Raw genomic sequence first — 21,984 nt, forward strand, 5'->3', positions numbered from 1 at the left:
GGTCCCAGAAGGTGGGTACAGCCTGAAGAAGGCACCATTCTCAAGTCCATGGGACTCCCAAGGGATGATCCACCATTGATTTCACAGCCAAAATGACTTGTTGGATGTTTTAATTCAGCCTTCCATAGAGAACGTCCATTGCCCCCCAGGGTCTTTGCCCCTAGTCATTAGGCCAGCCACTGCCGCCAGATGCTGGCTGGATTACTGCGCACAAAGAGGCCTTCTCTTCTCTGTCCAGGGGGAGCTCATTAAATGCTTTGGACACAGAATCACAAGAATGGAGTCCCTGTTGTACATGCACCACCCTGGGCAGCATTTTGCAGGTGTGGCCCCACCTCCCAAAGTGTCCCAGCTTCAAAGCTTTGGATAAATAAATCAATCAGAGACAACATCAGCTGCAGAGCCTCAAGAATGCCCCCACTTTTCTGCTATCATCCACCAGGCTTCTCAGAGTTCCACAGAAGTGCTCCTTGTGTGAGAGCCTCTGAAAAGGCCCTTGGGCAGGGGGAGTGCCATACCATTCTCAATTATTTATACCTGCAAGAGCTACTGGTACTGTGCCTGGGGAGCTGAAGTCAGCAATTTTCCTCACAGCCCTGAAACTCCTTCTAAGCTAATTACATAAAGATGTGGTCTTGGAAGGAAGAAAACAGCCTTCTGGTGTTTTCAGGACTGAACAGCTCTCGAGGCTACCCTCCCCATAGAGGCGTTTAAATTATGCAGTAGAAGAGAGAGGAAGGTAGCCTCCCTGCCACTCTACACACTGAGAATGGCACCGAAGTCAATGAGACGTCACTCTGGCAACAATTTCCTACATGCTATGAACCACGTTAACCGCCACCGAGCTGGCAAACGACCCTTTTCTCATCTGCCATCACTTCCATATTTGAAAGGAGTGGGTTGAAAGGTCCACCTTCTCCTCCTCCTTGGCACTTAACAAACTAGTGGGCTCTGAGATGGTCTACTCTCCTGGCACCTGTTCTAGCCCACAGTTTTACATCACTGCATTGGGTGCTATGTGAGCCACCAAACCCTTTCCTTGCCTACTGCGGCTACTGTACTCACAGATTTCAATCTAGGACACTGGGGGCCAAGGACAAAATTGCCCTTCTAAACCTAGCTAGAAATGCTTTGGATCAACTGTTTACTCAGGGTTTTTAGGAAGCTTTTCCAGTGCAATGAATCAGGGATGAAAAGGGCCTCTTATCCAGCTCTGCTTCAAGCCCCCTCTGGACCCCTGCTGTAGCCAAGCAGAAAGACTTTACTCACTCTCATCAGGGTGACAATCTCATCCATGTAAGGTCTGATGTGGCTTCTCACAAAGGATACCAGCATCCCCAGCTGCTGGAATAAAAACTGAAAAGGAGATGTTAGTCCCTGCCCAGCCCTCACAACAATGCCCAGAGACAGCCCGGACTAAAACTGGGAAGGGCAAGGAGGCTTTGTATGAACCACAAATACTTGTTCAGTTCATTCAGTCCTAATTTGCTATCATTCCAATACGGTAGCTAGGCAGCTCTAAATTATCTGGAGGCTGTTCATTTGCAGCAAAATTTGCTTTTAATTTCAGTAAAAACATCTCTGCTTAAGCAATTTTTATTGTGAACATTATCAACATGTTTGGAAGTTTGGGATTCTCTTTAAAAAAGCTAAAAAGCAATGACTAATTAATATCTAAGTGCTTCCAGAGAGGAGATGAGCTACCCAGCAAGTAAAGTTTTGAGAGGAAGGACAAAAGGTAGCTCTACTTAGGCTGGTGATGTTCCCTACTCCTGACATCAGGCAAATAGCAGAGGTGAGGAAGGTGATGAGGGGGGTGAGAGGGACAAATGGAGTGAGAAAAGCCAGGCTTCTTGACCTTTGGGTACTGGGATCTCAGACAGCCCCTAAGCCTTAGCTCCCTCACATTTATCAAGTGGGAATAAGTCCCAGGGAGTGCTCAAAGGAGCAAAGGAGATCCCATGTGTATCAGTGCTGGGAGAACCGTAAACTATGATCCTAGCCTGTGACAGTGTCATGGAGGGGAGGGGGCTGCCTTCCCAGCCCTTTGAAGATGTGCCTTCACAGGAGCTTCATAATTATTAGCATCATCAAGACACTCTAAGACCATATGCCAGGGTCAAACCCAAGTGACTTTCTCATTATCTGTGCTTCTGCTCTCTCCACTAAAGCACACAGATCCAGGACCTATCTTTCTAGTTTCATCTTTGAAACTGGATGGGGAGAATAAAAGGAACACTGATTTCATACAAAGCTAATTAATGAACCTGATGGAAGACACTGGCCTCAAGAAGCAGCACTGGCAGGAAACAGATGAATTCCAAAGGAATTTGGGCAAACTTATAAATGAGGCAAGGGGGCGGCTCCTGTCAGCTCGGGCCTGGCCTAGACCTTCAAGGATTCTGAGTCCATGGCTTGACTCCCATCTCCCTGGGATCTTTTCACTGAAGAAAGCTATGTGCCATCATCAGGAGGCTGGTGAAACCAAGACTCCTTACCTATATATCCTCAGACTGAATTTTCTTCACACAGGCAGGATGATAGACTCTAGGTGAGGGAACACCAAAGCATTCTTGGTGGTAGGGAGATCAGAGAAGACCAAGTGATCACTGGAAGGAAAAGAGCTGCCCTACTCCTTCCAAAGAGCACAGCTAGGCTCTGATGAAGGAAACCTCCACGCTGCCTGATTTGTGGAGATGTGGCAACCTGACATCACCAGCAGTCAATTCTGGCATACTTTAATGGGCCGGAGAGCTCCCTCATCTCTTCTCCCCTTAATTTTTTTTTCTAATCTAATTTCTTTCACCTGAAAATTAATACTGGGGGTGAAAAATTACTGAAACTTGGAGTGGGATGGTCATGTTGAGGGAACTGTTTCCAAGAAAAATTTCCCCTCCCTTCAAGGGACAGCTGGGCAATGGGAGGGGGCAACAAATGACTGACGCCCATTTGAGGAATTCCACCTTTTCTTTCCAAGTCATTTCCTTAGTTGGAATAAATCTGTCTATCAGAAATACACCTGCTGCATCAACTCTTTAAACAAGGAGTTTGATGCACTGGATGCACTGGACTCTGAGAGTGAATGGGATGAGTCTCCTTGGACTGGTGGCTGGCATGTTCTTGACCACATCTGCATGCTGGTGCCAAAGCACTAAGGTATTTTCAGGTTAGAGTAGAGCTGGGAGAAAGCGCTGTCATAACACCAGGAAGCAAGCAGGCTTCCTAAACAAACAGTAGGGTAAAATGGTCCTGGGATCATTATTCTAAGGGATTCAACCTGATAAAAGGAAGAGCCGCTGGACCTAGTCCAGTAAATTAAGAGGACAAACAGGACTGGTTTCAAGAGCAAAACCAGAGCTCTTTCAGATGGCAGGGCAAACCCCCAGGGCCATCCGAGCCAGGGTGCAGGACCAGGAAAAGCTGGAATTTGGAAGCTACTCTTTCATGGAGTGAATGGCGAGAGAAAAAAACACAGCAGGCATGGGGTCACCCAAAGAGACATCATCCAGGAACCGAGGGGATAACAACTGACATGAGGAGAGGTGCCAGGGAGACAATCACTCATCTACTTACTTCCCGAATGGCACCATCACAGACTCGGATCACGTTGAGGAAGGTGGGCATAACCTGGGGCAGGAACTGGACGCACTTGAGCCCCAGGGATTTGAAGATGAAGGTGATGGCCTGAACGACCATGGTATGATGATGGGAGAGGGACTGGTCTCGGAAAATCCTCATCAGAGCCACCATGGACACGGCTGGGTAGAATTCATCGAGAGGCAGGTTACCCATGTTCACCAACATTTCACTGGTACTGTAGTCGGCTGGGAGAAAGCCAAAGAGACAGCATCTAAATACAACATGTTACTGGCTTTGGGGAAGGCAGGTAAGCATTGCTAAGTTTCTCTTTCTCACACCTTTCTTCCCTTCTAACATCATGAAAAATAAAGCAATGTGCTAAGGACCACCATCACCATGAAAGGAAACCATGGCATGGCCTTTCTCTACTGTTCAAACAACAAGACCCTAAAAGTCTGCCTCATGGATTATGGTCCTTCCGAGGGTTTGCATCTGATCTAACTTCTTACGGTTATTGTTCACATCCTAGCAGCTGAAACGACCAATAAAAATAACTACTCTCCCAAATGAAAGTAATTGAAATTGAGTGGATTCATTTAAGCAAGCATCTGTTCAACAGCTGCTTGGCCCTCAAACCCCTGGGGAATTCAGCTGAGTTAATAGAAAACTATACCTGACCAGAAAAATCAGACTCTTAAGGAGAAGTCCTGTGATTTACCCGGGGCCTGAGAGGAATAAGAACGCAAACTGGCAGGAAGATGAGGGATTGAGGGCAGATGTGAGCAAAAAATTAGACCCTGAGCTTTGTCTTCCCAATGACTTGAATCTGCTGTGGAGCCAACAGCATGAGATCACTGACTGAAACTTCTTTCTGGGCCAGGGAAAGGAATAGGAGATTTAATCTCTTCAATGTAAGTTAATAAATAAAGGCCTGTTTCATTGGTGAGGAATGGGTCCCTGAAGTGGCTGTCAAAGGCAAGGACAAATATTGCCCACTGTGAGGACAAAATACCCTTGTGAAAGTCAGTGAAGACTAATGGATCTAGTATTTAGTGGAAATAAAAGAGCCCTAGGTATGAGTGTGTTAACTGGTTTTCTGAGGAAATCCAGGGCAAAATCTATTTTTCAAAAGGGAGAACAAATTCCAAACTCTACCTCCCAGGAGGGTTGTGGGAATGAATTACATCAAAGAAACATTGAGAAGAATAAGATGTCAACATCTTTCTCCTTCTCATACCTGTTCTGAGAATTAAGAATAAAAATAGCTCATCAATCTCAGAGACCCAGAAAAGCCAAAGAACCTAGAAGTGCTCTCCTTTCCCCTCCCACCCCCCATCAGGCCAGAAGCTTCAGGAGGACAGGGATCGCTCCTTCACTCTCCCCTTCTATCTCCCCCAGGGCCTTGCTGAGAACAAGCCCTCCATAGCTAGCTGTTTAATGAATGAAGGCACACTCTGGTTCTCCAGAAAACAGCAAACTTCAAACTGAATACTAGGTGAAAATGACTCTTCATTCAAAAATGACTAAATGCCCTACTACTTTGGAGGACTACAGGATACCCTAGCCAAGCTTCAAAGTTCAGGGACCTGGCAGGCTCAACTCCCCCTTCCACTTACAGGAATCCTGGCTGGATTTGGACTCAGATAAGCTGACAGCAGAAGCATCCCGAGACTGGTCAATCATGCCGATGTTCACTTTGTGCTTGTAGGGATCCAAAGCACCCAAAAGCCCCAACACGCGGATAGCCTGAGAAAGGGGAAAAGTAAACTAGGCCCTCCCCTGCTGCCACCAGAAACAGCCCATTTCCTTCCTCTGCCCTGGCATTCTTTCCAGGTGTCTACAAAGGAAGCCCATTCTTAGGGGGCAAGGTGGACATGACGCTGGACGTGGAGTCAGGAAACCCCACCTCAGAGGCTTACCAGCTATGTGACCCTGGGCAAATCACTTAACCTATGCTTCAGTTTCATCACGTGGAGAAGGGGGATCATAGCTGGAGCATGTACCTCCCAGAGTGTTTGTGAAGATATAAGCCAAGTGCTTTACAAGTGCTACTGTTGTCACCGTTCTGATCAGCAGCTAACTGTAGACAACTGTAGCATGATGCTGTGGAAAACATCCAGGATGGGGATTGAGAGGCCCAGAGACCAGTGAGTCACGACTTCTCTGAGTTTCAATTTCCTCCTCTAGTAAATAGGAGGGTTGGACCAGATGACCTCTGAGCCCCTGGCCTGTTTTGAATCTAGGCTCCTGAGATCACAGAAAGATGTCAGTTCACAGGAAAATGGGAACACTCCAGATTTTCTCCTCTCTCCCTTTTCCAAGCAGAGCCAAATCACTTCAGTTTCCTACCTCCCTTCGGGTGCCCTGATTCTGCTCGGTCTTCAGAAAGTTCAACAGCACCTCCAACAGGGTCGGGTATTTCCTGTAAGGTTCCACCACGTAGCCAGTGCTGGCCACCAGTTGCCCCAGGGTCCACAGTGCCACCTGGAGCAGAAGCAAGAACCAACAGGTCAAGTCTCTGGGGAATCTGAGGGGAAAGGAAAAACACCTGTGATCTCTTTGCTGACAACAAAAAGTCAGAAGCTGTACCCAGAGCAGTTTCCCTTTTTCTAAACCAGGAGTCCCCTAAGGCTGGGCAGATTAAACAGCTGGCTAACCACAAACCTCTAGCAGACAAAGGAACAACATACTGGGCTTTTGTCTCATTCCTGGGATTAAAAAGCTTTTCTAGAAGGACCTAAGTTCTGCGTCCACAAACTTAAAAACTAGAAAGGGAAGATACAAGAGAACTCTAAATTCAAGCAGAAAATGAAGGCTGTGGTTAAATCAGACCCAGTAAGAAAAGGTTCTGAGGGTGATTTAAACATCACACAGTCAGGAATGAAGGAGAGCTAGACACAGGTAAACTGCTTCTCTACGTATTTATTAAGCACCTAACGCCTGCCAAGCACAGTGCTAGCTGCTGAGGATATACAGTTCCCAAAGCCAGGACCTGCTCTCAAAGAGCTTTCCCACAGATTGTGAAGCATGGTGGGGATGGAATCTTGGAGCCACAATCATTAAGTATCACTCGACCTTGAGAGAGGTCCCATCCCAAACTGAGCAACCCCTGGAAGATCCACTGTCCTCCTTAAACACCCCAACCACTTTCTGCACAGCTCTATCCCTTTATCAAGTCTAACCCCATCCTCTCTGGGACTTCTGCCAACTACTTCTGCCCTGGGGACACACAGAACAAATCCAACCCTCCTCTACACAACAGGCCTTCAAACATTTGAAAACTCCCATGTCCCTAAGTGTTCCCTTCACTAAGCTAAACATCCTGCATTCCAGCCCCAGAACTTCAGTGTGCCGAGAAGGGAGAAGGAGGACGTTGGGGTCAGAGAGCCATCTTTCCAGGCTCAGGGATGACTTCCTGGGGAGTCACCATCTGGCAACCACGGCTAAAGAAGGGGCAAGTCCTTCCCACCCCATGTTTGGTCTGCTGAATCAGTGTGAAGAGCCTGTGGATGGACCATGGCCTCCATAGAGAGCTGACCTCTGGACAGACCAGGTGGACTGACGCTAGAGAGGAAGAGGATGGTGTAGGCAGCATAGCTGGGGCTGTGACTCAAGGTTTCTAACACTCAGTAAAAACATGGAAAAAGTGGCATCCTGATCTAGTCTGGGCCAAACCAATTCAACAAACATTAAATAGCTAACATTGGCAAGTCCCTGAAAATAAAACACACAAAGAATAAAAGTCCCTACCCTAAATACCATACATTCCATTGGAAAAACTCAACCTGGAAAGAGACAGTTATACATACATTTATCTGAGGAGAGGGAAAGTGAGCCCCGAAAACTACAGGAGCCAGGAAAGAGAGCCTGTAGGACAGCCCCCAAGAACTGAGCCTTGAAGGAGAGTGTGGACGCCAAGATGATGAGGGGGTGCATGGGAGGGCTGAGCTCAGGGCACAGCAAGGAGGCCAGTGCATCTAGAATACAGACTGCAGGAAGGAGAGTGATGGGCAATAACCTGGAAAGACAGGTTAGGCCAGCTGGGAACCCAGCCTCTACAAAGCTCCTCCTATGCGCTAAGCACTATGCCACGATCTTTACAAACATGATCCCTTTTCATGCTCGCAACACCCCCAGGAGGGAGGGGCTATCAATAGCTCCCCACTCGACAGAGGAGGAAACCAAAGTGGGTGAAGTGACTCTCCCAGCAGGATCCTAGGTAGGGAGGGTCCAGGCCCAGAGCACCAGAGGGCACTGGGAACCTCCTCAAAATCAAACCCGAGAGGCAGTAGGGCCCCTGTGGAATAGGGGAATGATAAAGATGGGATTGGGCTTTAGGGCAATTTTACTACTTTGTATATATTTGTATTTATGCACTTTATGTAGTCCCCTCCTTAGAATGTAAACTCTTACAAGCAAAGATTGTCTCAGTCTTTGAACTCTTCTCTACTGGCACCATTCCTCGTACATAGGAGGCACTGAACTGACCATATACGAGCAAGGCACAGTTGATAGAGGACTATTCTCAGGATGGCCACCAATGCTGGTTCCAGGTTGTTTTCCCTTCCATCTCCCCATTCCTCTCCTCCCTTCCATCCCCTTCCCTTCTTTACCCATCACTCACCTGCCTCTTGGCCAGCAGAGAGGAGTCCTGCAGCATGTCCATAATGATGATAAAGAGCTCATCGACCCACTTCCGCATTTCCAGGCCACTCACCTGCAGAAAGAGAGGGAGGGGGCTTCATTAAACTCCTCTGCACACTGACCATGGAGTAGGGCTAGCCTAACCCTGGAGTCACTTCCATGACCTTGGAGGACAGCTCAGAGAAGAAGCCGGGCACCCTTACCTGGGCCAATTCTCCTATCGTAGCCAAGACATTATTGATCACCCCTGGGTTTGGATCAGGGTCCGGATCTTTCAGTTTCAGAATTAAAGCCTAGGGAAGACACGAGGAAAGGCAGGCAGATTACTATCCACCCAAGAAAACATTTTCTTGTATCGATTTGTATTTGAAGGTCATCTCCTAAAGGACCAACCCAACTATGTTCAACTGACTTTTTTCAGGGTTTCCTGTGAAGGTCTATCTGGAGCATAGATGCTTAACCTTTTCCCTACCAAGATCATAAGACTAACCTAATTGGGAGCCGAGTAATAGACTGTGAAAATATTGTACACCTCACTCCTGTAAATTATATTTAGATATTAATTTATATGCATTTAAATGTTATGAAATGGTCCATGTTATTTTAACATATTCAGATTCAAAACATACCTTCATCTTTTATTAGCTAGTTCTGGCCCTTACTCCCCCCCATGTCTTGGGGGTTTGGTGTATTTGAGGATCACTCTATTTGGGAACCAAAATTCATTGAGATGAAGAATTTCTGTTGGAATTGGAGGTTGGAAACTCCACCTCCCAATGCATGGCTCTAAGTGATACAAAACCTAGTCTCAGACAGTAGCCTGGGGCACTGAGAGCTAAGTGCCTTGTCTGAGGTTGATCTGGACCTTGCCCCCTTGACTGTGATGGCAGATAGCTACCTGTCTACCATTCAACACTGACTGCAATCAGTTTCCCCATAGTGGAAATGAGTTACGTTGGCAAAGAAAAAGCAAGCTTCTACAGCAAGACAAAAAAGTGACCACTGGCCAGGTCTCCTCTACCTTCAGAATGGGCTCCATGTAGGGGCGAATGAGTCGGGGGGCATTCGAAACTAAATGCCCCAGCATTCGGGCACTCTGCTCTTTGATTCTTCCGACTCCGCTGTGTTCCAGCTCAGTCAAAATCTGAAGGAAAGGATAATGTTTTATTATGGAAATGGAAATTCTAGAAGAGAAGCATTCCTCAGACAGATAGCAGGGGCAAACAGGATTCAGACAGGGACATCACAGGTTATCAAAGACCTTCAGGGTGGTCTCCAACAAGTTGGACTGGGAGAAAAGCCTGCCTGACGCCTCCTCTCCCATATCCATTTGAGAGATTTCTGGTGCTCACTGAAGATGGTCTAATGTCATCAAGCTTTGACTGCTGGACAAGTAGCAGGGGTGGGCAACACTCTGCAACAATGAGGAATAGAGACCTCTCTTGGAAGTATGGCATTTTAAAAGGGATGGGCACTGGGCAGCAAACAGCTGCTACCTCAAACCCCAGTATGTCAGCCCTAGTGCACTGTGAAAAGAAGCCATGGCCAGCCCCTTTTGATCACACCTAGAGATTGAAAGTGTAACTGCAAAAATCAGTAGGGTTTTTTTGGTCTATAAAGCATGGGGACAAAAGTAGATGTAAATAAGAAACCATCCAAGATGATGTCCATTCAGCATCACCAAATTAAGGCTGATTAACTCAGCAGACAAACACTCCCACACCTCTGGATGGTTGCTGACGTTGAAACACTAACCAATGAGAAAAATAGCATTTGTAGCTTCAATTTATTTTATTCCAAAGGAGAGAAGGGCTGGTATCTGCAGTCAGAGCCTAATAGTTTAGTTTCTGTGCAAAAGTTTCAGGATACTGACTCAAGGAACTGGGCTGCTCATTTTCCCTGGCAACTTGAATCCTTCTTAGGTTATAGGCAAATAGCAGCTAAGAGGAGAGGGTGACTGCTGGTGGCAGAACACTAACAATAGGGAGAAGGGAAGAGAAGGAAAAGGAAGGCACATTAACCTGAAAGTGCCCCACCCCCAGCATCCTATGGCCACCCCCTCTGTTACAGAGGGGGAAAACAAAGTTCCCTAAGTTAAGTGACTTGACCCATGTCTTCTGCCAGCCAATCCTGCATCCTCCCCACAGCATCCCTCTGTGCTCACATACCCAGTATCTTCTCTGTACAACCCACTAACTGATATTCTGAGCAATTAGTCTGAGGTATCAAGAAAAGGCCTGCCTTCTGAAACAATGCTTATCAGAATTGCCCCAAAGACTGTTCCAACCTTTTTCCCCTTAAATTAGACCCTTCAAGGAATAAAGTTCAGTGAACTAGAACACTGGCCTGCCTCTATTTTCCAGCGGGGTTTATGTCTGTCTGATGCTTTCTCTTCCACAATGACTGTCTTCATCTGTTCAGCTAGATGTCAGCCTTCCCTCCCAGTCACACACCCCTCTGGGCCTTACTCAGACACACATTTTCTTCCTGGATTTACAGTTACTGCTAAGTGACCTAATCTCATTCTCCAAGGAGGATGGAAGCTCCAAGAGGGCAAGGATTGCATGGTTTTTCATTTTCTATCTGTAGCACCTACAACAGTACTTAATGGCAAGCTTTATTTAAAAATTGAAATCAGTTCTCAATGGGAACTGTTAGCATAACAAAATATCTGCGCTTATTAAGCCAGCTCATTTTAACCTGAGCTCCTTTCTAGGCAATAGAGAGGTAGGAATTTACAGGACACATTGAGGTCCCAGTTTAGTCAAGAAGACCCAGGCTCAAATCCAGGCTGCAACACTCACAGGCTTTGTAGCCCAGGATAATCTCCAGGCCTCGGTTTCTTCAAATGCAATATGGGAACATCCTTTGCAGGGATGCTGTGAGCTTCAAATGGGATTACATATGTAGTTTTGCAAACCTTAAAGCAAGAGTTCTGACCCACCCGGGCTCTGAAAGCCCAACTGCTCACCCGGTGCTCTGTGGCCCAGTGACACCAGCCTCTGCCTCCTGGCACGCTCTTGCCTGGAGTGCTCCCCCTCTTCATATCGGTCTCCTGGTTTCCTTCCTTCAAGATCCAGCTACAATCTCCCCACCTCTGAGAAGTCTTTTCTGACCCTCTCGAATACTGTGGATCAGCTCTGATTTCTCTTGTAAGATCAGAGCTATCTGTAAGGCATTTCTCCTTTCAGGCTGGGGGCTATTTGAGAGCAAGGAATGTCTTTTGCCTTTCTTTGTAGCCCTGTACCTAGCACAATGCCTGAATGGAGCAGATGCGTAATAAATGCAAGCTGACTGCTGTGATTTTTTTTTAAAAAAAATTTTGATTGCTGCATTTTGATATAATTGGTTTCCTTTGTAATTCTCTGTATTTTATGCATTTAAAAACGTTATTCTTAGGACGGATCCACAGTCTTCACCAGACAGACAATGGAGTTAAGAACTCCTGCTTAAAGCCAGGTATAAACGTCAGCTATTAGAATCCCTAATGAGGGCAGGCAATTAATCAAAGCATCACTGTGCTGGAGGTCCAGTCCTCCCTGATTTATGCATTCCCTCCAGAGAAGGAGGCTCAGTCCATCCTTGCTTGTTCTAATCTCCTAAATAACAAAAAAGCTTAAACCACTTTCCAGTTCTCTGGACTCAGGTTTTTTTCTGTTTTTTTTTTTTTTTTTAATGGGCTCAGCCCTCTTCCTTCCCTGACCCACCAAGAAGTCAGTTCTTGGGCAGTCAGTTCCACTGGCAGGCGCTCTTCCCCCTTGCCCAGTTTCAAGAGCCAGACCCTTTACCTGGATGAGCATCTTCCTCAGGAAAGGCATGACAAAGGCAGGGTTCATGCTGCTGAGGCGGCCCACGGTGCAGATGGCCAGCTCGCGGATCTCAAACACTTGGTCATTAAGGGCCACAAACAGGGCCTGCAGATTCTCTGCCTGGGCCAAGTGAGCATCAAAGCGCTCATCCAGGGAGGCCAAGACACAGTAACGGATGTCAGGGTCTGGAAGAGCAAGTAAGAGCTTGACCTTGTGTCCGTCTATTCAATCTCACCTCTTTCAATCAGTAAATTCCATAGACACTTACTAAGTGCTTACTATGTGTAAGGTACTAAGGATACCAAGACAAAACACTTATGAAACTGCTCCTGCTTCAAGGAGCTTACAATCTACTGGGGGGCACATTATATACAGAGATCAGTTTATACAAAGTGATTTCAGGAAGAAGGAAGCATTAAGAACTGAGGGGATTAAAAAAGACTTGGCTTAAAAGGTAATAACTGGGCTAAGCCTTGAAGGACTCTACTAGGCAAAGGGAGAAAGGAGTTCCAGTCATGCAGGACAGCCTAGGCAAGGCCTAGAGATGAAAGGGGGCACACTGAGTCTGGGGACAGCTGGCAGAGCAGTTTGCCTGGAGCATAAAGCATGAAGGGGAGTCATGTGATGAAGTCTGGAAAGGCTTTCAAAGACAATCAGGGTCTTGACCATGACCTGTGGGAGTTACTAGTGGGCAGTAGTAGGGCAGTGAGTTGGTCAGATCTGTCTTAGCAATTTACAACCCAGCGCAGGATGGATTTGAGGGGGTAAAAGTGGAAGCAGAAGACCCATCAGGAGGCCACTGTAACTGTCTAGGCAACAGGTGCTGAGGGCCTGACGGGCAGCCTTGGGGAGGTGAGGGAAGGGGACAGAAGGGAGAGGTGTTGTGGAGGTAGAATCACCAAGACTTAGCAGTTGGACATGTGTCATTGATGAGGGAGAGGGAAGAGTCAAAGGGTGATGTCAAGGCTGTCAACTCAGTGACTTGAGGGAGTGGGGGTGTTCTCAACCTTCCAGCTACCCAGGCTTGAAGCCCAGAGGACCCCTCAGTAGCTTTCTAAATCTGGTACCTACTACCATTAGCCCAGCTACAAAAGCTCCTTATATCTTTCCCTCATTTGGCCCTCTCGATTTTTTTTCTGCCAGTGGAAATAAAAGGGAAGGAATGAAATAAAAGACAGATTGACTTTAAGCATAGAAGCTGATCCAGCTAGGACTGGTTGGAGCTGCCAAGCTCAAAATCTCTGGAAAGAATTATTATTTCACCTTCAAGGATGGATCAAATCAGTTCTTCTCTTAGCAGAGAAGACTCTGCCCTATTTAAGAGCAACACTGCGTTTTTAAAAGAGCAACTCAGTCTTTTTCTCTACATGGCCCATAGCCATGAAGTTGGTGAGAAGGATGACAGTCATAGAAAGCTGAAATTCTGTTGGTTATAAAATTATAGGAGCTAGAAGAGGCCTTGGCAGCTATGTAGTTCAACCATCTCACTGTTACCAAGGCAGTACCTTATTCTATGGAGGTGAAGGGATGCACCCATGGGCACACAGGACAAATGCAGCAGAAATGGGACCCAAATCAAGATCCCGTCTTAAAATGCTGGGCACTTTGGCAGTCTGAACTGTTGACTAGTGAAAGAACTTGTATTTGCTTTACTGAAAAATTTTTATACTTGTAAGCATAATAATCCATGTACCATGAGGACAAAGAGATCAAAAGGAGCTAGATGGAGAACTCTCTGAGGGTGCGGAGCCCATATGTAGAACTCGTGGGAGGCTAACGGCTCCTGAAAGTACTGGATGTGTCCATTTCGATGTTCCTAGGTTCTTGAAGGCACAGTTTCTCCCCCCTTCCAACCTCTCATTTGGCAATCTATCTTACCTGGGTCTGTTATTCCAACCACAAGCAGTTTGCTGAGCACATCCGCCACCACCTGCACAGCTGTCTGGCTGACCACATGAGCGTGGCCACTGATGAGGTGGATGGAGGGCGTGAGCAGGCGGGAGCAGGTGCGGGCTGCTTCCATGCGGATCTCCTTGTGCTCGCTGTTTAGAAAATGATCGGCACAATGGCGGACAAACTGGGTCAGAGAGTGGCCTGGGTGCACAGAGAGAGAAAATAGGGCCGAAAATGGCTAGCATTTCAGACACACCTGCAGCTGACTAGATGAACCCCTTCACTGCACAGCCACCAACCCAGGTTTCAAGAAGGTATAGGTCATGCTTTCCCTCATCTCCTCCTCTTGGCTTCCATCAAGTCCCAGCTAAAATCCTACCTTCTACAGGAATCCTTCCCCCAGAGCCTTCCTTTTCTTCCTTATTTACTATTTATCCTGTACATAAGCTTGTTTGTACATAGCTGTTTACACCCTGTCTTCCCCATCAGACTGAGGGAGGTCCAAGAATGTCTTTTGCCCTTCCTTGAGTCCCCTATGCCTAGCATAGTCGTGGCACATAGCAGGCACTTAACCAAAGACAAATGTAGCTTTAGTCTGAGTGGGTAGGGGGGCATGATAGAGAAATGAAGGATGGGAGATGATTCTCCATACCTCCCATGCCCTTCAATTAAGGGAGTTTATTTCAGCTGTGCTTGCAAGCTCTGCATGTTCCCAGGTAGGATGATTAAAGTATTTTTGAGTCTCTGGGTAGGAATCTTTGTGCACAGATGTAAATACCCAAAAGGTAGCCTGATACAGGTACAAGCCTAGGTGTTCATCAAGGCAAACAGGGCAAGGATAATGGCAGGGCAGACACAGAAAGATGGCCTGAACACAAGACGGTTGAGCTGTGAGCAGTGCTCGGCCACCTGGATCCCACATTTCACAAGTCTGCCTTCTTGTCCTGAAATAATTCCTTTGTATACTGGAAGGGTTCATCAGAGCCCTGGAATGTCATTATCTAATGGCATAATAAAACCTAAAGAATCCCAAACTCTGGGAAACCAGTAGCCTCCAGCAGTGGAAGTGCCCAAGGTACTGTCCCTGCTGACAGATAAAGCTCCCAGAGCCACTGGATTAAAGTCACATTAAACAGGCAGCTCTGTGGGGAATCTGCCATGGGGCATCATCACTGTTTGTCAGCCCATCCTGTGCTGCACCAGAGCAATGCCCAACCCAAATACGGGGTCAGGACTATGTGGGTAGGGTCCAGGTTACCAGCTCAATAATTCTCAGTTTTACCTCTGGCAATACCCCCCAAGTTCATACATTTTAAGACTCAATTGTATAAAACATGAAACTCAGCTCCTCTTAAAAGCTCTGGTGCAGCCTGTCTTCTGGCCAGTGGCTCCCAGTCCTATTGCTGGCTGAGTCTCTTACCTTCAAATTCAAAGCTCCCAAGCGTTCGGAGGGCAAGAGTGATGCTCCCCACGTCGCTGGCCTCAGGAAGGCTGGTGAGGCTGGGGGAGGCCAGCTGATGGGCCAGGCCCTTGGGCATTCCAGGGTGCCGGAGGGGTTTGTGCATGAGGACGAGGGACAGCATCTTGAGCAGGCCGTCCTGGATGTCCTTCTTCAGCTGTGGAATCTGCCGACTCAGGTCATAGAGCACAGCAGTCAGGGCAGGGCTGGGGAGAGGAAGGAGTAGGGGCTGAGCTGAGCTAGTGCTGGAGATGCACTCCACAGCCCACCTTTCCCTGGCCAATCGACACCTGCCACTGCCCTTTCTTCTGGGCAGGGTAGACACTCTCTGAACTGCGGTCTGAGTTCAGAAGCAACAAGCTCCAACCTGAAAGTACAAGCTGCAAACCCCACTTTTATGCTCGTGTTTGACACAACCACAATGGGAAATGCTTCTTTTTTCAGGTAGTCCTCACAAGCAATGGAGATGGACAAATGTTATGCGGTGTCATGAACAGATGAGCAAAGCAGAGTTTGGAAAGCCAAGGTTACTCGCCCTGGGCAGACCAGCTCATGACCTCGCTAGGAAGGTCCTGCCTGCTCTGAGCCCCACAGACACTCACTGGACACGTACCTCAGGCCCACGGCCAGCATAGGCTCGAGAAGCTCCTTGATGTCCTGCTGGATGCCGGGTCCCATTGCTCTGGCCAACATGCTGATGCAGGTGAACACTGTGGCATCCACCTGAATTGCCTTCTGCCTCCTGCAGGTAAATAAAGCAATGGCCAACTTGAATGCAGTGAGCAACTTGCCTCACTACCAACTTCGGGATCACTCCTGCGGGTGACATCTAGAAGATATTTAGGTGCTGTCTGGGGCATCAGGACTACTGCCTAGAGAAGCCAAGCCCAATCCAAACCTGAATGCCACCTTCTATTTACTTCTGAGTCCACCTGATCTCTCTGGCCTCTCCTTTCTCGAGAGTGCCAAAGATCACATTTCCCAGTTCTCAGAGAGGTACATGAAGTTTAGGGACATTTAATGACTCATCTATGGTGATTCAGAATGCAAATGAAAAAGCCAGGAATGAGGCATCACAGTACCCTTGCTCCTAGAGCAGAACTCTCTTCCCTAGATCTTGACCCACTGTCCAACTCAGACTAAGCCACTGATCCTCCAGTCATGGGGATGGAGGCTTCTGGGAGCCTGGGAAAAGAATGGAGGCAGGAGAGCCCTTGGAAATCAGAGCTGGAAAGGGAGCCCAAAGGCTATCTGGTACAAACTTGAAGAGGCCCAGCAACCTCCTGAACAAGTGCTTACCCAGCCCTGGCAGAACCCCTCCCCCCCCCAAAGTGGGGGCTGCCTGTCTCACCTCTGCATAGTTCTAACATTCAGGGGTTTCTCTTCCACCTACTGCTCCTAGTTCTGCTGAGTCTCATTCTACCCCCTCTCATCCTGAAGAAAGACGACCCTTCGCTCCAAGGCCTTAAGCTGAGAGACATCCTTGGCTTGGATCCTCCCAGACAAGACCTCTAAGCCCGGACACTCTGGACACACTATTGCCCTTCTACCTAACTCTTCCTACAGTGCAGGGCTCAGAAGGAAGCCCAACACTCTAGATGTGGCCAGAGCAAGAAAGTAGACAAGGGGACATGTGCTTCCTTCTTCCTGGACACTATGCAGCCTGTCAGTCATGTTAAGGACAACTGCCACTTCTCTCTCTTTTCTTTGGGCCGGGCCTTATTGTATACACATGTGTGTGAAATACCTGACATGCAAATTCTCTTCACCGGTAGACAGGCTGGTCCTAGCTTGGTGACTCATGGTTTTAGAGTGGTCTGGGGCCCTGAGTTCAGGGATTTGGGGATTTTATTGATTATAAATTGCTGCCTCCCACTATTACATGATTTACATCATATTTTTAACTTTTCTAAAATGCTGATATACATGACCTCATTTAGAAAAGGTCTAATCCCTGCCCTTCTCCCACTAGAAGGTGAGGGGGTGCTGTTCCCTGTACCATGAACCACAATTCACAACCAGAGATTCATGCCAGAGAACAGTGTGGATTGATATGGAAAAGGCCATAGGAAACTCCCTCCTCCAGCCAGGTGAGATCACTGAGATGATGACCACTAAGATGCTTACTTAGGGGCAAAGTCCTTGGGGGGGAGGGCTGCTCGGATGATCTCTAGCACACGGGGCAAATAGACCTTGAACTCGGATCTCACGGCCACGGAGAGCAACCCGAGGGCTTGGAAAGCAGCTGTGCGTTCCTTCTCCTTCTTGACACAGCTAAGAACATGGTTCATGGTGTCCTGGAGGTACTGAGTATCTAAAGACAGAAGAGAAAGAGTTTCTGGGTGTGGGCTTGGATGGTCCTGTCCTGTTTACCTTTCAAGGGGGACACCCAACAAGCTGGGAAAGGCCACTGGATGGCCTCAAGAAACTCCTAAAACCCTTTTGACAATTACTGAGAATCACCTGCCTTATGCCAAAGGCACCCCTACAAAGCACTTTTGGAAAAATGTGAAGTCACGTTAAAAAGAAGACAATTTGAAGGATCTTTCTAAGTTAAACCCATCAATTATCTTATTCGAAGGCAATTTTTCAGGCTCACATTTAGTTAACTGGGTCACAATTATCACGCTGAATTTCATCTTCAGGAAACACAGGTCAAATTTCACGACAGCGAATTGCAAGGGACTGCATAAATTATTTTGTATTGAAAATTGTTTCCAATAAATGGGCCAACGGCTTGGAACTTTATGTTGCTCAGATCTTCATCATCACTGATACTTGATGTAAGCGGATTAGATCTGTAATTTGGAAAGTCTCAAATGCTTTCTCATCTGATTTGCATAAGCTAACATCCATATGCCAGCAATTCAAATTAAAGTGTTAACTGCTGACACTGTCTCAATATTGACATTTCTTGATTCTTTTCTATCTCCAACCCCCCTGACAGTCTCTCAGAAGCCCTATGCCAGAAACATATGGTAAACACTCAGGGATCCAAAGAATGACAGAAAGAATGACTGGGATTTCGAGGGGCACTGATGGGACAGTTGGGGGAACAATGAACTGCCATATGTCCCAAGTATATAATTTAGTTTTTACCATAAGACAGGGAAGAATGCCAATGCCCTTTGTCCTGAGTTCTTCCCAGACCACAGATGTATGTGCTCAGGAAAGGGTACTTTTGTTCTGAAAATGAGAAGCTGAGATGCTATCACAACATGGGAGTCAAGATTTTCAGTTCAATCCCTTAACCACCCCATTTTACAGAACAGGAAATTAAGGCCTAGGAAGGTTATATGACTTTCCCAGGGTCACACAGCTCTACCTGTGGCCAAATGTGAACCCAGATCTTCCTAAGTTCCTATCCACTGAAATCCCAGACTTGGAAGGGGGCACAACTCTGACAGCTCTCGGAATACAGCGTGCGGCCGGGTTTTGGAAAACAGAGCCAAGAGGGGCATTTGTTTTTCTTTTCTAGATTTGGCATGCTAATTGTCCACCTGCAGTGGCAGCAGGGTCACAACGCTGACAGATATAGCTGAGAGCCCTGGTGACTGTATTTATGTGAACTCAGAATGAACCAAGGCATGGTTTTCACCTAGAAAGCTTCAGACAAGTGGCCCATATCCATATGGTAGGAATTCACGAGCTCCTGCCAGGCCAGATTTCTATTACATATTTTAATGCATTATTTAATGAAACAACAGAAAGAGCCCACATCCAAGGCATAAATCCAGGGGCCTTCTGTGGCCTTGCTGTCCTGCTAAACAACTTGGAGCCTAGGAAGGTCAGTGCTCCCCCACAGCCCTGCCTCTGGTCGCTCAGGGCTGAGCTATCAGCCCCTTTTGAAGGTCGGACACCATCACAATTTATTTAGAGCTCTTTTAGGGCTCAAGTGAACAGGGCCTGTCTGGTCATGAAAGAGGGCTATGTGGCAGGCAGGAAGAAGGGGAGAATCGAAAAAAGACGGGTGATCTTCTTGAGATCATTTCTCTCTGGCTTGGTGGTTTTGTGTTACTAACTGCCTTGTCCTCCTTTGATACCTTCTACTTCTCGCCCACCCTATATGTAACACCTCACTGGCTATATCTGTCCTGCTACTGTCTCCCTTACACGGCCTGATCTGAGTTGGCATCTCAGGGGTGAATGGGGCTGGATGGCAGGCTGCTCTTTTTGAGGTCTCTGTCCATAGGTATGGGGGCTTAGCTGAAGAACAGCAGTCACTTCCTAGAACCCCTGGATGCACAGAAGGTGCACTGGCAAAGTGACCTGCTCAGTCCAGTACTTGGCAGAGGTCACCCCCCCTTCCCCACTCACCAGTGAAGGCAGAGGGCTGGAACGCAGCCAGGCGGGGCAACAAATTGAGGATGGTCATCTGGATGAGGGAGTTCTTGCTGTTTCTGCATTTTAGCACCCACTGGCATACCTGGGACAGCAAGGGTAATAGGTCAGGACAAGAAGCAGGGGAAGAGAAGTGGGGTACCCAAGGATGGCTTCCCCTGGCTCACCTGATCAAACTTCTCTTCCATCAGGTCTCTGCAACACCGGCTTTCCACCAAGGTGGATTTGGCTGGTAGGGGAGATGTCCCAAATCCCATCATGCCTTGGTGGGCACTGTACCCCAGCAGGCCAACCAAAGCATTGGGTTGCTGGGGCTGCACAGCCTGGAAGCTGGTGAAGGGGGTGATGTGGCGAGGCTTTGTTCCAAAGCCCATGAGGTCTTTGCAGTACTTGTCATGTACCAGCTGCTGCTGGGTGATTTCTTCCATTTCTTCACGGAGACGCTGTAAACGAGAGGAAAAAAAATAATCATCTCCTTGTCTAAGCAGCTCCAGCCTTGGCCTCTGTAGACGCTTTAGAGCAACCAATACGGCCAAAATGGAGAAGCACCTGTCTCTAAGATGGTCCGACAGCGGTAGCCTTTCCTCAGTATTGTGAAGGGGCATGGATCTAGTTTAAGGGAAGAGCACCACCTACTGAAACACTAGAGAAACATCAGGGGGTAACTGGGCCTGCCACCCAGCCATGGGCTGAATTTCAGCCTTATCAAGAAGACATAACAAGGCGTTACAGCCTCAGGACACGCACTGGTCTAAGCTCAAGTGTAGTTGACCTGAGGAAATCCTGACTGGGGGGACTGCAGGTTCTCATTTTGATCTCCTCAGAGATCCAGAGAGGAATAGCTCATGACTTTTCCTTAGAATCCTAAGTTTCATCAAAATGTATGGGAAAACTTGAAAAAGTGACAATGTACAGTCACTGTTTGCTGAGAACTGTTTAACACTTGCTCATCAACATGTCCAGATCCAATACCATAAGCTGATACTTGATGTGATCTGACAACCTTCTAATTGTTGGGCCACCTTTCCTACAAAGTACTGGTCTCTATATTTTTAATTTCTGGGAAATTTTTAAATGAACAGCGATATTTAATACAGGTGGGCATCGCAGAGATAGAGCCCTTATCCTAGATTTTGTTTGGTAAACTTACACGGCAGACTGCATGGTGAAGGATGCGGAAGGGCATGTGACCTGGGCACTGTTTTTGGCACTCACCTCTCCCTCCATGCTGCTGATCCTCACAAGCTCATTGAGAATCAGCAAGGCGCCATGGATTCGGTCATCCCGATTCATGCCTTTCTCCTTGGCCAAAGTCTCATCAAACCCCTTCTCAGCTTCTTCATAGGTGTGCTAAGTAGAGATGAGAGGACGTTCTCAATGACCAGCATCCAAGCTACAATCACCAATCTGACCAACTGCATGCAAACACCCTGGGGCTCTGAATAAGCACATTCCTCTTCCATTAAGGCAATCTAGAAGAATTTTCCCTTTTCCCTGAGAGCTAACTGATGTCTCCACTAAGTTGTCCCGGAGGAAGCACTCAGTACACCAAATTCTTTTCCCTGGGGATGAAGGGAGATGTCAACCACAGGGTAGTCCTGTAGGTCTGGGGTTCACTGGAAAGAGAAAGGCTCTCTTCACTCTTCTGGCCCAGATGTAAATTTTTCATTATCTGATTCTCTATGGGGGTGATTCTCTATCACTGGTTTGTTACTCCCAAGTGGTTGCTAGGGAGCCAAAAGCCCTTTTTCCTTTTTGTAGAAACCTAAATACGAGCCAAATTCTGGGATTCCCAGGGAAGAACAAGGTGTGGGGACATGTGCTGAAGAGTGATTTGTGAGGAGCCCTGCCAGGTGAACCCAGTCTGTTTAATCCAGAGCTCTGGTTTGGGATTCCTGATAACAAGCCTGGCCAAGAGTCAGGGAATGCAATATTGTCCTGCTTTTTGGGGCATTGGTCAACACAATGGGAAAGCAGGACAGGAAAGTGAGAAGAGCACTGAGCCTCAAGTGGGGAATCCCAGCTCTGCCCCTTATTATATGTGTGATCTTAGGAGAGTAACCACCACTCTCTGAGCCTCTGAACCATGAAGGGGGCACACTAGACAACCTCGAGGACCCCAAATCTTGGCTCTGGGGATATTGGAGGGCTCTGCCACCAGCTATTTAAAACCTGTCCTTTGATGGCCACCAGAGACATTGCACTCTACAAACATTAAGTACCTACTGCACAGAAAATGTTGTAGCAGAGATAAAAACC

At 47.4% G+C, this 21,984-nt stretch overlaps 1 protein-coding gene across 1 annotated transcript in view; it reads right to left on the minus strand.

The window, feature by feature from the left end:
• The window catches only part of MTOR (mechanistic target of rapamycin kinase), a 109,292-nt gene that overhangs the window by 80,490 nt on the left and 6,818 nt on the right, over window positions 1-21,984 (minus strand). The window contains exons 6-20 of the mRNA XM_072608849.1: window positions 20,941-21,075; window positions 19,893-20,168; window positions 19,702-19,810; window positions 17,512-17,698; window positions 15,998-16,126; window positions 15,346-15,590; window positions 13,911-14,126; window positions 12,012-12,217; window positions 9,245-9,367; window positions 8,427-8,516; window positions 8,204-8,296; window positions 5,929-6,063; window positions 5,196-5,325; window positions 3,574-3,824; window positions 1,270-1,356 (exon numbers count right to left, since the gene is read on the minus strand). Coding sequence (XP_072464950.1) covers window positions 1,270-1,356; window positions 3,574-3,824; window positions 5,196-5,325; window positions 5,929-6,063; window positions 8,204-8,296; window positions 8,427-8,516; window positions 9,245-9,367; window positions 12,012-12,217; window positions 13,911-14,126; window positions 15,346-15,590; window positions 15,998-16,126; window positions 17,512-17,698; window positions 19,702-19,810; window positions 19,893-20,168; window positions 20,941-21,075 — 2,412 coding nt within the window. The remainder of the gene's footprint in view (window positions 1-1,269; window positions 1,357-3,573; window positions 3,825-5,195; window positions 5,326-5,928; window positions 6,064-8,203; window positions 8,297-8,426; window positions 8,517-9,244; window positions 9,368-12,011; window positions 12,218-13,910; window positions 14,127-15,345; window positions 15,591-15,997; window positions 16,127-17,511; window positions 17,699-19,701; window positions 19,811-19,892; window positions 20,169-20,940; window positions 21,076-21,984) is intronic.

The sequence above is a fragment of the Notamacropus eugenii genome, chromosome 5, assembly GCF_028372415.1.
Source record: "Notamacropus eugenii isolate mMacEug1 chromosome 5, mMacEug1.pri_v2, whole genome shotgun sequence".
Lineage (NCBI taxonomy): Eukaryota > Metazoa > Chordata > Mammalia > Diprotodontia > Macropodidae > Notamacropus > Notamacropus eugenii.